General features: G+C 39.6%; 3 protein-coding genes and 1 long non-coding RNA gene across 4 annotated transcripts; 3 read left to right on the forward strand and 1 right to left on the reverse strand.

Annotated features, from left to right (window-relative positions):
* Positions 1-2820: 2820 nt before the first annotated feature.
* Positions 2821-5192, reverse strand: LOC113665059 (uncharacterized). The gene has a single exon (XM_027180708.2). It carries the CDS (start codon positions 5065-5067, stop codon positions 2914-2916), a length of 2154 nt encoding a protein of 717 aa, XP_027036509.2. The 5' UTR covers positions 5068-5192; the 3' UTR covers positions 2821-2913.
* Positions 5193-5785: 593 nt separating this feature from the next.
* LOC149050368 (uncharacterized) lies at positions 5786-10146 on the forward strand. The gene is made up of 3 exons (XR_016183669.1): positions 5786-5914; positions 9524-9635; positions 9915-10146. It is a non-coding gene; the product is annotated as an uncharacterized LOC149050368 (long non-coding RNA).
* Positions 10147-11006: 860 nt separating this feature from the next.
* Positions 11007-14372, forward strand: LOC149050369 (uncharacterized). Its single transcript, XM_089196481.1, has one exon. The coding sequence runs from the start codon at positions 13230-13232 to the stop codon at positions 14115-14117; it is 888 nt and encodes a 295-aa protein (XP_089052607.1). The 5' UTR covers positions 11007-13229; the 3' UTR covers positions 14118-14372.
* Positions 11445-12563, forward strand: LOC149050370 (uncharacterized). The gene is made up of 2 exons (XM_089196489.1): positions 11445-11760; positions 12253-12563. The coding sequence occupies exons 1-2, from the start codon at positions 11445-11447 to the stop codon at positions 12561-12563; spliced, it is 627 nt and encodes a 208-aa protein (XP_089052615.1).
* Positions 14373-16877: the final 2505 nt, after the last annotated feature.

A 16877-nucleotide genomic window follows, 5' to 3' on the forward strand; every position in this document is an offset into this window, starting at 1 on the left:
TCATTCGCGCAAACTCGCCAATTGGGCCCGAAAACACCTTGACATCTCTTAGATGTCGTTCAGTCGACTTTCGCCCTTACAACACAAGGTTTGATGAAAGTAATATAACGGATATTATCCATTTATGAAGGACACCACAGACCGATGATACACGCAAAAAAATGCCCAAAAGGTTAGCTATTCACTCTAACTGCATTGCACTACTTTGAGTTTCTATTTTTCTTAGCTGAAATAGTCGTCTTTGGAAAGTGAGGACTACAGTATCTCCCACGCACACATATAAAACAACTTAAGCGCAATTAAGTCCTTTTCTCTTGAGGTAATGGCGAAAGTAAGTCAACTTACAATTAAAAAGACATTCCATGTGAACATAACCCATACCTCCGCCTAAGCTCTATTTATTCTACCCCTCAAAAAATGATCTGAACGGTGCCAGCTGAAGCAGATGAACTGCGTTCGAAGGATACGGCCCTCACCAAACAGTTTCGAAATACCCCCGAATATTTCACTAAAAGGTGACCTCTTTGGCTCACAAAGCTTTGTAGCACTAGTCCGAGGTCACAACTAGTTCTTCCCCCAGCCGTGACCTTTATATTGATTCTTTGACCCGAAAAGAGACGAAGACAAAAGCCAAATTCACTTACCGGACGCGGACGTGTCAGCCATTCTTGAATAAATTACTCATGCCCCCGCCTCCGCTACTCCTAGAACACAGGTCTCTTCGTGCGCGTGCCACGAAATTACTATATCCATAAATTTGGGGCCAATTTAGAAATAACGATAATCGTTATTTCGGTCTCGAGATCATGTTGAAGAGTGAGAACGATTAGGATTGTGTGACAAGCGTGACGCGCTGGGACCAGGGATTTAGAAAACTGAAGGGAGTTGAAATAAATGGGAAGGGAAAGAGCCTGGAAAAAGTGTAAATTTTTAGGCGGTAATGGTAATTGCTCAGAAACAAAGTTATAGAACAATTTTTTAAATTTTCCTTGAATTTTCCTAACCAATTTCTGTTTCGGAAAATAGGATAAAAAAGATAGGTCACCACGCTTATTTAAGAGATGTTTTAGAAAACCTCTCTCCTTTTTAGATTTCAAGTAACAATTTCTCTCTTTCTCTCCCTCTTTTTGTATTTACGCGCGGCGCGCGTGATTTCACAGATAAGCCAATCACGTCAAAGAACTCTAACCTTGACATGGGAAAACTGACATGGACATTTTTCTTGTGCTTATTTAGTTTTAGTTGGTTTTGAGCTTTCGTTCGCGTAAATTTGTTCTGTTTGGAATTTGAAAAAGTTTCGGAATTTTTATTGCAGCCAAATCCTGTGGTTCATTTAACAAGTTTAGTGAATATTTTCTTCATAATTTAGACTCTAGCCTTTTTTTCGATAAATAGATATTATGGGCCAAACTTACCCCATTCATGCCTGTTCCGGCACTTATTCGGCGCGTTATATATCGAATGGTAATAGGACCGAGTGGAGTCCAATTCGGTCCGTACTCGTGCGAGTGACTAACAAAACTGGACGACCGCGAAGTGAGAGTCCAATTTGTCAATGACACGTTGAGTATGATTACAGACAGAATTGAACGACAAGAAATCCTGTTACCAATTAATCATAACCGTTACAATTTCCGAAAACAAAAAATACATTTAGGTCAAATATCTCTGGTAGAGACACTGTCTAAAATAAAAGATTTCTCCATTTTTGGAAATTCCTCAATTTTTCTTGGATAAGTGGTTGTTGCTATGGTTACCGAAATTAAAAGCAAACATGATTAAACCTCAGAAACGACGATTCCATTTCATCGAAAGTGATTCGGACACAGACTGAATAATCCCTTGAACTGTTTAGCCGGACGTTGAACTTTTTTGCGCCTTAAAGATGTTAAGATATCATTGCATATTATTGTTTTGATCGTACGCGGTTGTTTTGACCGAACGCACGGTTTAAATAAATTATTTTTGCACTTGATGCGCGCGCTTTGCTTATGCTTAATTATGCTTAGTCATCTCGTATTTTTCCATGTATATTATTAACCCGTAATCACATGATTTTTCTTGTGCAATTTGGAATAAATAAGCACTTGTTAATTTTTTCAAAGACCACAAATTGCACTCGCCCTACGGGCTCGTACAATTTTGTTAGTCTTTAAAAAAATTTACTCGTGCTTATTTATTCCAATGCACTCGAAATCATGTAATTACCTGTACAAATCGGGCTGGTGTTAACCAATTACGTTCGAGAATTTTGTTATAGTTTTGATCAATATATATCTATATATATATCTATATATATATATATATATATATATATGTATGTATGTATGTATGTATGTATTACATATATATATAATCTGTGGAAAAATTACGCACTTTTAAATGACATCGACTCAAAACGTATACCTCGAGTCGTTGCTTTTAAGGTCATAATTTGCATCCTCGAGAAACAGGCTTCGTGCACGCTTTTAGCCATATCTTTACCTGGCCATTGAAAAACAACACCGTGTTCTCGGAATGCGCGCGCTTGTTCGCCTGATTACGTGATTTTTATGCGCGGTACAGGATGCGCAGTGCACTACCGAGGATTCACCTTACTAATAGAGCGATCACCGTCTCCTCATAAATGGACACCCAAAGCTACAAGTTCTACTTCTTCGCAAAAATAAGCAACTAAATATAATGTTATTATTTCAGAAATTGATTTTGCAATAAGAAGCTTCAATAACTTTCCAAAGTGAGAATTAATTTCTTTTCCTTTCGAAATTAGGACTTCTTAAGAGTTCTAGACAGACAAAAAAAAAAGGTAATGTTCTTGATTTTGTTGGAAAAGTGCAACACAAAATGTAATGTATAGAACTTGTAACATGTTAACCAGCTCTGAAATTAAGGAATGTAAGCTCTGAACATTACTCAGTCTGGAAGCTTGCCGAGGTGATTATGAGGAAACATCTTCTCGTCTGTGGTTATCACCACTAGTCGCGATACTGCCCTTGTAAACATGAGGTAATTACTGGCAAGTTCATCATTGAGCCAGGAAATTGCCACTACCACTCGCCATTCGTATGAATGAGCGTTGTGTCCAAAATCCAATACTACCGCATTTCTGTTACTGTTGTTTACATCACAAACTGGAATCCCCTTTTGTGTCATTAGACGAGACAAGTCTTCTCTGGGGAAGGATGAAGTGAAAAGAACAGCGACCTGATGTAGAAAGTCACTTCCTGTCCACCTTTTGACTTCTTTCTCTATGACATTTGCAATGAAATTAAAATCAGAGTTCTCAAACACTGAAACAGATGGTCCACAAACGTGATGGCCAAGATAGTTTGAGACATCGTATCTTTCAACAAAAGAAACGAATAGTTCCTTTGTTTTTTGTTCAATACGATCAAATTGAGGTTGGTTTAATCTCTGTGATAATCCGAGAAGGGACTTCTTTGCGAACGCTTGAACAAAGTTGTAAACCTCAAAGGTAGATCGCATTACCGTCTTCAAGCAAGGAGGGTGAAAAACGTTGAACTTTTTGCAGAGCTCCCGCGCTTTATTCTGAATTTCTGCTGCGCTGGACAGCCCTCCTGTTACATCCTGAGAAACAACGCCTTCATTCCTTTGCATGTAATCATAAGCAGCCCAACAATAACAATCTCGATCTGTGATTTGGGCCAGAAGTTTCTCCAACAGTTTTATCGTGTCTGGAATTTCGGCTTCGAAGGTCTGCATTTCATCAACAAAGAAGTGAAACTCTGCTAGATCACCTACAGAACCATTTTGAGCGTCGCTCGGGGAATTTCTTCCGGTACTGCTTGAAAAATCACTTCCGGAATCCCTTTCAGTATTGCTCACTAGATCACCTTCGAGATCTCTTCTTTGGAGAAGCTCGGAAAACTCAGGAGGGGAACAAACAGTCACTCTACTGGAAATGTTGTCGTCCATATTGTCCGCGAAAAACTCTCTGTAAAGATTAGTCAGTGAAGAGGGTGCCACGATCATCACCTTTTCTTTTTTCTTTTTAGCGCATTCTAAAGCTTTGAACTGAAGCAGAATTGTTTTTCCACAGCCAGATGAACCGTTGAAGAACTGTTTCCGTGGTCCATTCCAGATGCGTAACTGCTCGAGGTTCAGAAACAAAAACTTTGCTGTTAGGATATTCTGCCCTGGTTGATCAGCACTTTTCACGACCAATTCCGGCCCGTCCCCACCCTGCTTAGCATACTTTTCATGGCTCTTTCGGAGAAAACTCTGCTTGTCAATCTTCTCATGAACATCCGACAGCGTTTTGGAGCTGACATTGCAATTCTGGCCAACCAAAATGGCTATTAGCTTTTGAAGTTGTTGCTTTTCGTCGCTGACAAATTCCATTGAAACAAAGTTACTTTGCCACCAGCTTGTGAAACTGCTTTTCGCGCGAATATCAGATCCTCGAAGACTGATACACTGCTGATTTCCTCGACCAGGTTCGCTTACGTTTGGCATGGCAATTACCTTATAGACAGGAATAGAAATTTCCTCACTATGATCAACATGCAAAAGGGCCCGAATTATTTGCTCACTAGTTTGAAGCTGTTTTCGTGCTTTCCCTTGAAGTGACTTAGAAAACTTTCTTGTTGATTTCACTTCGATGAGAATGACACCAATGTGATGATGCACAATCGCGAAGTCGATTTCGGCGTCCTTAAAGTTTACTTTCCCCAGATTAGCCTGACGATCAAGCGGCACCTTTTGGCGAATAACATTTGTGATGAACTTCGCAAATTTTACTTTCGGTACAACGAACATCGGTTGGTTAGTTTCATTCCCAAACTTTTCCAACACGTAGAACAATTCGAGTTCGGCGCTATCTCCGTCAATATTCACTTTCTCGATTTCAGAAAGGGGAATTGCTCCTGAAGCCTCTCCCGTTGGAGCGATGTATTCGAAAGGAAATGCTGGTGGACACATGACAGTTTCATGATCTATAGCGCTAACATAGTCCGGGTAAATTCTACTGAAGTGATCTTCACAAGCTTTCAATAAGTCAGGAGAATACTTGCCACCAGGCTCTTTGACTACCACGGGATGATCCATCGGTTTAAGTTTGGGAAGGCCTTACTTTATCCACATTAAGAGCAGAATGCTGGAAAAGAAATGAACGGTCAATTTCAGACACTTCCGTTTTCGCAGAAATTTCTGTTTCGATTTCGCCTGGGGACGTCCCCTTCTTCTTCCTGTTTTATGTCCTGTCGATGTTACGTTAGAAGGGGTGGGTTTGCATTTCCCTTACGTGATTTAGGGCAAGTTCCAATCTCGAGCACAGGGTCATTTCGGCTCCTTGTCATTGTGGGATTCCGGTTTTAACTGCGCATGACTACATCGTTAAAAAATTCATGACGAGCTTTGCTCAAGAAAAAAATTCTCACCAGGGAAGCGTAAAATGATCCATAGGCTTGTCAAAGTAAAGCGAGAGGGCTCAATCAGCAAGTGAAAGCGAGATGTTTGGCTTCAAACGTGAAATTAATTAAAGTTAACAATGTAAACAGGCGCGAGGATCCGCGCGGCTTGCGCGTTAGGAGTGCTATGTAAATTTAGGACTCTTTTGCACAATTTTCTCCTTGGAAATAACTACGCATTCATGGCATGAATGGCAATTTTCATAATTACAGAATGATTCAGTGACAAGAACGGCTTAGCTAAGCCGTAGTGTGTCATGGCATTTGAGGATAGCCTGGTTATGGTGCGTGACATTACTATCAAGTAACAGTTGTTGTACCCGGCATGTTTTGTCTGTGATCTATAGATTTATTGGTTTGTGACATAAAGAGAGATTATCTGTTCTGTCACGACAATACCAAAATTAAATTGTGTCAGCCAACTTGTATTTCACTCTGATCAGACCTTTGACTCTAAGTCAGCATGGAGGCCGGTGAGATGCTCGGTAAGGACCTTGTTTTCAAGAGAGATTTCGACTTCATTATGTTCTGGAGATACAAGAGTATCATTTAACGCTTGAAACGATTGGGTAGATATTTTGATAATACTTTTCTGGCGTCCATACAAAGGAGCTCTTTCAGTATAAAATATCATTTTAGTAAGTCCCAATCATCAGGTAAGCGCAGGAACTTATCCCGCGAAAATTCTGTGCGAAGGTACGAGTGTGTTCGGCGGTATCTGCGAAAAGGGGCCATCGTTCTTTCCTTAAGGTAAGGTCTTAACTGTGTATTACTTCGCGAGGAAGAAATTCTACTCGCTGGCCTGACCAATTTGGCTTTTAGGTAAGGTTATATGCCTGATAATTTCTGTCTAGAGCTATATAATGACGCGCGATAAATCTCGCTGCTTAATAACCTTTGAGCGGAAAATTATGATGCCCAAACTGTTTATTCAGCAAAGCTAGGTTTACTTTTACTTCTGTGGTAAGATGACAGATGCTTAAAATCACATGGTGTATAATCCAACTGTTGAAACCTAACATGAGCAGGATGAACTAATTATGGAATGAACTCTGACATCACAGCTCGAATATTCCTTCCCTATAAGATGACGTGCTCTTGGCAGGTTAGTGTGTTTTCTAACTAATCCTATTGTACTATTTCGCAGTTTCGAAAGCAGAATCCTAAAGATGCTCTCGTTCTTTTGTTATTTCTTACCCACTCTCTCGGGTAATCATTCTTTAATTACCTGACTTATCTCCGTGAGGTAAGAACCTTCATTTTTTAATTTTTTTTCCCGGTTTTGTCACCCGGTTCAGCTAGTTCTGTCTCTCTTGGGTAGTCATTCGTATGTAGTTGTTGTTATCTGAAGGCAGAACCTTTCATTTTTTTTTTTCAACCTGGTTCTGTCTCTCTTGGGTAGTCAGTCCTATCTGGGCTGTTGTAATCTGAAGGCAGAACCTTTCCTTTTTTTTCTCCTAGCTCTGTCTCTCCTGGGTAGTCAGTCCAATTTGGGCTGTTTTCATCTGAAGGCAGAACCTCTCCTTTTTTTCACCTGGCTCTGTCTCTCCTGGGTAGTCAGTCCTATTTGGGCTGTTGTTATCTGAAGGCAGAACCTTTCCTTTTTTCACCTGGCTCTGTCTCTCCTGGGTAGTCAGTCCTATTTGGGCTGTTGTTATCTGAAGGCAGAACCTTTCCTTTTTTTCGCCTGGCTCTGTCTCTCTTGGGTAGTCAGTCCTATTTGGGCTGTTGTTATTTGAAGGCAGAACCTTTCCTTTTTTTTCACCTGGCTCTGTCTCTCTTGGGGAGTCAGTCCTATTTGGGCTGTTGTTATCTGAAGGCAAAATCTTTCCTTTTTTTTATTTGGTTCTGTCTCTCTTGGGGAGTTGCTTCATTTTAGACTGTGCGTTTTCATCTTATGACAAACTAATTTTGAGTATGAATCGCGACATTATTAAATTTACTTGTCTTGATTTTTTTCCTTTGCAGATTTAATTGAACGTTAACCACGAAAAATCGTGATGAAAAAGCAATGTTTTTTAAAAAAAAAAAAATAGTTTTCCTGCTGAGATGACTTACCAACCTTAACTTAATTACATATCATAAGTGCACGTTTCGTTGACTGGTAATTTTTCCGTCGATGTTGTGTTTGCCTTGGTGGTGTCTGTCCTCAAATCCCGTGATGTTTCAATTAAAAATAAATAACGAATTTAGGAATAAAATTACTAGCGAGTAGAATACCTCTTCTCGTAACGTGTTAAATTGCATTTACATTTCCAACGCTACTCACAACTTGCTTAAAAATCAACTTCAGACACGAGATGTAAAATCGGTCATAGATTGTAAAAGAGATTTGTGAGTAAAGAACTTTTTCTACTTGTCTTTTTTTATTTTTTCGCAGCCTAATACGTGAGGTTAGCTGTGTTCGCAGCGGCGTGCCAGGAAACCCCAGCAGGAAAAAAAAATTAAGATTTTACTCCTTTAATGATCTGTTTAAAGTACATTACTTCCTTAACATTTAGCCAATTATGTGGTGCCGGCGGAGGGTGCAAAAAAACTCCGTTATATATTTCTTTACAGGCCATTATTATAGGAGAAAAAAAAACCAAACAAAATTAATTCTGCAGCGCTTTGTGATCCATGAATGTTCTCAACGCGATAGGGCTTGCTGTTGTTTGTGTTGTTATTTTCCGGAGTGGATATACCATTACAACATTTTAGTTAGCGTTTAAAAATCGGAAATACATGGTTTTGGTAAAAACCTTCATCTTTTTCAACTCTTAACGACTGTCGAGTTGTGTGTATCAATAGAGTGGGTCAGCAAATTTGCCTTCTATGTTGCGCAAAGGGCAAGAGAAAGTGGTTGACTCCCCGCGAGTGAAGCTGATGCTCTAGGTTGGTGTCGATCCTTTATTATCCTTTGTAAACAAAATTTCGATCATGGATCATGGTTCGGTCACAGTTAAATTATAAAATTTCTTTGGCTTACATTGTGCGCTTTAAAGTAAACTTGAGTTGTTAGTTGCACGCGAGGGTTTAACCTTGAAAAATGCAAGCTTCGGGGGTAAACGAGTTTAATAGGTTGGTTTTATACAGGGCTATTCACGGCTATACAGGGCTGTAGACAGCTATACAGAGTAGAGTTGCTTTAGTTCAAACTCAGACTTAAACGCAGTGCTTCGTGGAAGGAGTTGGTTTATTGTGCAATCCTAAATATCAACCTTTGCATTCAGAAAATGATAAGCAAGGACATGAATGCCTACCACAAAGTCTTGCAATGAGAGATGGATGGTTAAATCGAGCGCCGAATGTTTTTGCTGTTAGATTGGGTGGATGTCTATATTTTTGAATTGAGCGAACGTTAAGGCTGTTGGTTTGAGACAACATTGGGATTGGGTTGGACGTTGTGGCAACAATGATTTTTCTAGAAAAAGACGAGCCTACTGTGCCTTGCTTCACGTACCCGTTACAATTCGCGTGCGTTAAATAAAATAGCTGCTGCGGCGATTCAGTTTGTAGTGTTAGCTAAAGACAATGAAAAAAGGGAATTCACTGCACATTGCTTTGTAGTCAAAATCACAAAATCAGAAGAATATCAAGGGATGGCGCAATCATGACCCAGCTCACACCGTATCTAGAATCGCTTAAAGGGTCGTCTTGAATTACTCTTAGCCAATGAAATTACCGTATCCAAATTCTATTGTGCATTTTGCTGCACTCTGACAAATCTACTCATCATAACTTGGGAGTAATTAGCCTATCTGCATGGAGCCGGCTCTCAAGTTTGATAGAATGTCAAAAATTTGTTAAGGTATTATCTTACTACTGTAACACTTGCTCAGTGAACACTCAGAAAATACCCCTTCTTTTTAAACCAGTGGTGAGATATTGCAAATTCTTAACAATGTAGGCTTTAGAAAAATCAAGAATCATTTATGTACTGAAACATTTTTATTGCGATCCATTCCTTTCATAGCGTTCACATTGTTCGCGAACAGTTCAAGATTATTATGGGTAGATTTTTAAGTACAACCTTCATTTTGATTTTCCCCTATATGCTTTGGTTTCATGCTAGGTATGAAAATATCATGAAAAATGTATCTATTTCTTCACAGCACGAAATATTGGAGACTAGACATTTTACCCGAAGTCTGGGCTTTTCCGAGGCCTTCAGAAGAGATTTTTTCAATCAACGGGCCGTTGCGAGCCCCTAGGAAATTATCTTGGGTATGTATCATTGAAATGAGCATCAAAAAAGTAAAAACACCTTTTTATCAACCGTCTTCATTTTATTTAGAAATGATCATAGCTCATAACACAAAACAACCAAAATTTCCACGTTGTCGGTGTCTTAGCATGTTTCGCCGTTTACCCTCCATCATACCGCGGGTTCACTGCAAGTTGAAAAGAATTACAGGGCAGCTGTCAGAAACACAAGGGCGTCATCGTTTAGAATAATTTCATTAACATGCTAAAATACTTAGAGTTCATGTATTCATGTTTCAGAAGTTTCAAGTGAGAGAATGACTGTGACGAACAAGCGAAGGAAACAAGATGCACTTGCTGTAAAAACAAGAAAAATAAGTCAGTTTCGGATATTTTCTGTGTTTCTGGTAAATGCCCGTGCCACAAAGTAAACTATTATTGAATTATTTCATATAAACTCCACAAAGTAAACCACTCTTGTACCCGCTCGTGTAGATGTTACAATTTCAAAAATACATACAATTCCAATGAAGTTGTGAAGGTAAAAAAGAGTCCGAAGAGAGGCTGTAGGTGCGGAGTTGGACAAAAGAGCAAAGGCCGAAGTGTCCGTGTGTAGCGGGTGGCTTAGGATGCACCGAAGTCCGCAGATGCTTTAATTGTGGAAACATTGTTAAAGCTCGAGCTGACCCGGGAAAAACCCTAAAACGAAAGAAGCGAAGTAGGGCGACTGTCTCTCCATATAAGAGGAAAAGGGGTCATAGTTCATGATAGGTCAAAATGCAGATTGGAAAGTGGACCATGGAGAAACATTGAAACGCTTTGTTTGATGGTTTGCCGGGACGTGTTGCTAAGTCAAGGACTTTCCATAAATTCAAAAAATTTGCATGATTTGTATGATTTCGTGGCTGTTATGGATGTCTTTAAACATTTTGCGACAGATTGCGGCTAAAATAGCGCGCCTAAGAGGCATTGAATTGTAAAATACACATAAGATAGGGCTACTCTTTCCTACCCAGTGAAATTTTTGATGGCTTCACTTCTGCTACCTTTTAAATCCGCTCTTAATGCTAAAAGAATGTTCTTCAAAAAGTTAAAAAAGTTATCCGTTAGATCTCATGTCCAATCAGACTTTTGAGCTCACTCTTTTATGGATGAAAAACGCGAGAAAAGATGACCAGTGATTCATGATTTCTAATCCACGCTGTATTAATCCACAGAGAAATTATTAAGAAAATGCAGCTTTGTGTGAAAACTGAGTGATTACATAGATTTTGTACGACTATTTTTGTTCTTTTGTATCTTGTTCTTATAACAAAAGGTTCACGGTGCGCATTTCATGTTTATGTTGGAAAAGGTGTTACTAATCGTATGCGAACTCGTTCATATTAGAGGGTGTGAATGGGGTTAACCGACTAGCGACAAAGGGCGTAAAAAATTACTGACTACCGACGAAACGGGGAAAAAATTACCGACTAGCGACAAATAAATTCTAACCGACAACCGACATGGTCAGACGTGATAGGGATGTTTGTATTCAGAAAGGACAGCATTTTGATGATTTCTAGCTCAGAAAATCCTTCTTCAACCGACGTAACCGCATTAATTCCAAATTTAGCCGAATTATAGAATTTCTTGTCTTCAAATTACTTTAAATCCACGGGATCCTTCTTTTCGGTGAGCAGCGTGGGCTCATTTCTAGAACAGCGGCTCGTAATCGGGCTGACAAGACGCCCTGCTGTCTCATTTCAAGAACAGCGGATCACAATCGAGCCGACGAGACGCCCTGCTGTTGTCTTTTTATTGCTCGTTGTTTGTTCATGCGGTCGGGTCATGACTGGGATTGCTAAAGTCATCGTGAGTTTTTTTCGAAAAGGTGAAGAAGTTGCCATCGAACGTCATCGAAGCAGGGTCCCAGTAGACAAAGAAGCTCATAGAGGAGTATCTGAACTAAAAAAACATCTTACGGAGTTTTTAGGACTAAAGGAGCAGGCACATCAATATGGGATTGGCGGATTTTCGTTAAAGTTATTTCGCTTGGCGAAATCGCCTGCGGGCAAATGCGAAAATTTTGCAATTGTGACGGATGGGCAATGGCAGCTTGAACTTCCAAATTTAATATCGGATGAAAGTAGCAGTGAGCTCAACGGTAAGTGTGGAACGCGTGCAGCGGAGTTTGATGAATCACTTTAGTTCTGTAGTTAAATATTAAGCTCAAATATTAACGTGGTTAAACTCTAGTTCCACCGTTTTTTGTTTGTTGTTTTGTGGAGCGGAATGTTTTTTTTTTCTTTTTCACCGTCCATTTGAATGCGAAAATTGAGAAGAAAAATCTCTACAAAGAAGTAGCGAGTAAATCAGTTTATAAGCTTCTTTCCGATTAATTGGTGAATGAACAACAGTGTAGCTTAACATATTAAAGACCCCGTTTACTTATACACGCCCTTAAATTTATTCGTTTCTGAAAACCAGACGTTCAAATAATATTCAATTCTCTCCTCGAGGGAAGCTACGCACGAGAGATTTCGCTCGATGTGCACGTTTTATACATCTTGACGAGCATTTGCTGATAAGAACTGTGTAAGTTTCTCAAAAGCCTACTAAAGAGAAAACTTAAAACACACGGTATTTAATATTTTAGTACACATTATCCAAGAAGTCACAAACTGGACCGGAAAGCCAGTAGTGTTGCTGAAGGCGCCGGCTACATCTGATAAAAGCAAGCAGAAGTCAATGAACGACACTGAGAAGAAAGGTGACGAGTCAAAAGTGAGAAGGAAACGGAAATCACGAGAAGAAGCAAAAGAAGATGAAAATCTGCCAAAGAGGATCATGACTGAAGGAGGTGACATCGAGAGAAACGAAAGGCAACAAGGAAACCTTCAAAAGTTTCAGGATGGTAGGGCTGAATTAGCACTTGTAGTTCGTTTACCTGATTTTCAGAAGTCATAAATTTCGCTACTTTGGAAATTCTGCGGTATTCCTTGTTTATAAACACTGCCTTGTTTATACAACGAAAAACGCTCACTTGGTGCGTTCGCTATGTAAAGATAGTTTCTTTTAAATTCCGGCTAAAAACTGTATTATTATCACTTTGATGGGCATTGTGGCGCATTTTGCGTGCTAAAATAAAGAATTTTCCGTGCTAAAATGTATTTTTAAAAATAAACCAAGACAACCAATGTTCGTGCCGTCTTCTTGTAGCGTTGGTAAAAGAAACCGTGGAGCTATTTTTAAAGCCCAAATCATGGCTGAAAACACAGAAAACAACAAAAAATTTGTAAATTCTCAATCTTCTCAGGTAGGGAAGAAGATCTTAAAAAGTTAGATGCTGATTCCATGGCCGATAGCGAAGTGCATGTAAGTTTTGCGGATTCAAGAAAAACAAACTCTGTTTAACCAATTATGCCAAACTGTCAGTCTTGCAATTGCACAATTACTTTCAATACTTACAAATAAGTTAATCCATTTTTTCTTTCACGTCTTTTACGATTCTTCACAACACACATAGGGGAAGATTTTGTAATTTTTAGCCAGCTTTGGTATCAACCAAAGCTGGCTAGCTTTTAGCGTTGGTATTTTCATTGTGCGAAAATAAGAACAATAAGAGATAAGGGTATGAAACCAGACGCAGTGTCCTTGAAACAAGCAAAAGAGAACGTGACAAAGATTGACAGCTGTGTAAAAGACACTGTGAGTAAGGTGAAAGAACGCTACCAGTTGAGCGAGACGTCTGCAACCAATGGTCCACAGGGAACTGTATCACAGAAGACGCAAGTATCTGTGTCTTTGCTTAAAAAGGGCATAGAAAGGCTATACAAGAACGTGATGGACATTAACCCCCAATTTGTAGATGATCTGGTGCCCGAAACGTTGCTCACAACAGTAGTGGAAAATTTGCACGCTGTTTCGCACCTTAAACACGAGACATTTACGGTACTTACATATGCCCAGGATTTTGGAACAATTTGCAAGGAATCTCTGAAGCGCACATCTAGATGGGCAGCAAAGTACTACACGCATGACAAATCCTACTATTCGGTACCTCAATCCGCCATGCCCCTTTCTGCTATAGCTACGATGACACCTTTGCCAAGTGAGGACATAACACCAGGGATGGAAGGACAGATCAAAGAGTGGCTAGAGAGTTACAGACCAGTACGCCAACGGACGGTTAGGAGTGAGACCACAAAAGATAAGGCTGGGGCCTTGCCGCGAGCTGTCTACGCCGTTCACCACACCGACGAGTCTGAAGAGAGGCTTCGATATCCTGAAGAAAACACTGTATCGTCAGCAAATGCACAACGCGTTGTCAGCATACAATTTGTGGACGAAGGGGATGTTACTGAGGTGTTTGAGGATCACAGAGAAGTACAAATCGATGAGTATGAGACAGATTCGGATGACGAGGAATCAGATTTTGAAGAACATCCAGAGGTTGTCAACAGAGCGTGTGTTACCCGATCCGGCAGGGCTGTTCGTGCATTTGTGCGTCTCGACATGTAAGAGGTACTAACAGTTAAAAAATCCATTTAACGGTGCAGATTGATACGTATGACAACCAAATTTTTGGCAAAAAAAAAGAGAAAAAAAAGAAACCTCGCAGAAAAGCCACGAGAGCCGTTGAATAATAAGTGTAGTGAGTTTTTGTGGACGTCTCGGAAAAAGACTTCCGTAGCTTACAAATTAAAATTAGGTATCCCAGGGGCTAGAGTGGGTGTTTCATTCTTTGTAGAATTTACCTCTCTTGATTTACTTCGATGCCCCGTAGTCGACAGGAAACAAATTCACATCTATAATAAAATCTTTGGTGAATTTTATCGGTATACTAGATTTGCACGTTGCTAAATTAAAAAACAGCGTTAACGAGGTTTAAGTGAAAACAAATAATGAATTATTACAAATATTACACTTCGTCTAGAGTTTAAAGTCTTAAAACTGGGCAAACTGCATAATAAATGTGAATAATTAACGTGTATTTTTAATTATTAACTGAGATTTAGCGACAACCGACAAAGGTCAAAAATCTTAACCGACAACCGACAAAGTAATGAAATTTTAACCGACAACCGACATTTTGACCCCCCCATTCAGACCCTCATATTAGATTGTTTCAGGATAAGTACAACTTGTTGCATGTTTAATTGACCGCAATAGATTTTTTAATTACTCCTATACCAATGATAGTTCTGCATTCCCTCGATGACGGCATTCTCTCTTTTACTCTTTGTAAAAGTGTGTTCCACAAGTTGTTGTTGTTCTTTCGAATTTCACAAGTCGCTCGACTTGTGCCTTCAGGGAAACCTGAGCAGGCGACCAGACTTGAGTAGCGTAGCAGAGTTGTGACTTGACTAGCGATAAGTATGGCGCGTGCCGGGTAGACATATCAGTTAGTAATGGATATGTCCGCTTTAGCAGCCCAAGGAGCTTGTTGTCTCTGGTAGTGATGGTGTATATTGTTAAATGATAAAATTACAATTATAGTTAATCTACAATATCGTAAGGGTTTTCTGTATTGGTGTTAGAAAGAAAAGGAATGGAAATATTATATTATTCTAAGTCATTTAATGTAAATTATAAAAAGGGCAGGTTGATTACTTCGTACGCCTTCTTGGTGGTCTTATCTTAAAGGTTGAGTTTAATCACGTTCTTCTTGTGAGTTTGGCCACGTTCACCTAGTGAGTTTAATCACGTTTTCTTCGTTGTGATCGTGAAGTTGACATGGAACTCGTGATAGGCCGTGTTCTTAAATAAGTTAATTTGTTAGTCCAGGAAGAGTAAATCTCCCTGGTAATAGGTCGCGTTCGACACCTTCGTGTTCCCAGAGGTAATTTAAGGGTAAACAGGTGATGTCCCTCATGTTTTCGCAAGAAGAAGTAATTTTGGGACGGTACTTGTGAGCGCCTTTCTTTTTTAACTCTTGTGACCAAGATGTTGTTATGTAACAATCTTTAAAGGTGATTTTCTCTAAAGATACACTTTTAGGTATAAATAACACTCTACACCAAGGTTATTTGTAATTTTTATATTGTCGATCTCGTTTCTGTTCTGGCCGATCTCAACCGTAAAGATATGAAAATTAGGGAAGAAATTGATTTTGTAACTGCGTAGACAACCCTAAGGTGCTTACTCAGTATGTGGGAACTATAATACGTAGTCAAGCGTGATTCGCTAGTTGAGATGGTACAATGACGACACAAGATGATTGACGGCTTAGAAATGTCATCCGCAGTGACACCTTTATAAGCGGAGACTCTAGTTTTCCCTGATATATTGAAGCTAGTCCCCATTGTAACAACTTGAGAAGAGAAGCAAATAAAGAAGGATCAACCAGACCACAAACGAGTGTTAGAGAAATCAATTCTAACAAGCTGGTGGAGGACCCGGCCATACCGGTTTGCTGAGAGGCGAATGTGAGATCACAAGGAAAATGATAAACGATAAGAGGAGAAATATGTAGAATGCGCGAAGAACCGTTGGTGGTATTGTAAACGTTAATTGAACCATGCTGTGTAGATAAGTAATAACGTCCTCCTAAATGAAACAATTCGTTGATATTTGAGCAATCGGGTGCCTTTTGGTGGCGGCGAACGAAATTAAATTGAGTGTCTCTGTGCCAGGGCAGGCCCAACCAACTAGTGTCATTGACCAGTTATAAAATGTGTTGAGGGCAAACAAAGGTTTCATCAGTTCGATAACATTTACCCAAAAGGGAACGATGTACTACATCCTTTTTCTTTTTTGGGCCAAAAACTCAGAGTTATACAATAAGATTTACAGTCTAAGCAATAGTTAATGGAAAAATTTATGTTGGCATCGAAGCAACGCTAATTCATCTCGAATAACTGGACCTTGAAAACAAATGCCTGAAAGGTTATATTTGAGTGGCATTAAGTACTCAATTGTGCAAAGACTGTTGGCCGCAGTTAGTTCTGGTATGGTACAAAGAAAATTAATCCCAACTGACTTCCCCATGTGGTATTGGTAATCTAAGAAAGGTTGTATTAAGAGGGGGTATCCCGCGCTCTTACCACAAGTGTTTCTCTACTACTTACTGTGCCAGTCCGAACGTCTTAGAGTGTAAGAGCCTCGACACGCGCGTGGCCTATGGACGTTTTCATTTAATTTGCCATTAGAGTAAACTGAACGAACATTAGAGAGTACTCAACGAACAACCAGGTGAACCCGGGCTACCTAAAGACAAGCCGGGAAATCAAAGTACACCAACAAAGCCAGAAAATTGAACGAAAAATAGCGAGTACTCAA

This window comes from Pocillopora damicornis, chromosome 2, assembly GCF_964200805.1.
Source record: "Pocillopora damicornis chromosome 2, jaPocDami1.2, whole genome shotgun sequence".
NCBI lineage: Eukaryota > Metazoa > Cnidaria > Anthozoa > Scleractinia > Pocilloporidae > Pocillopora > Pocillopora damicornis.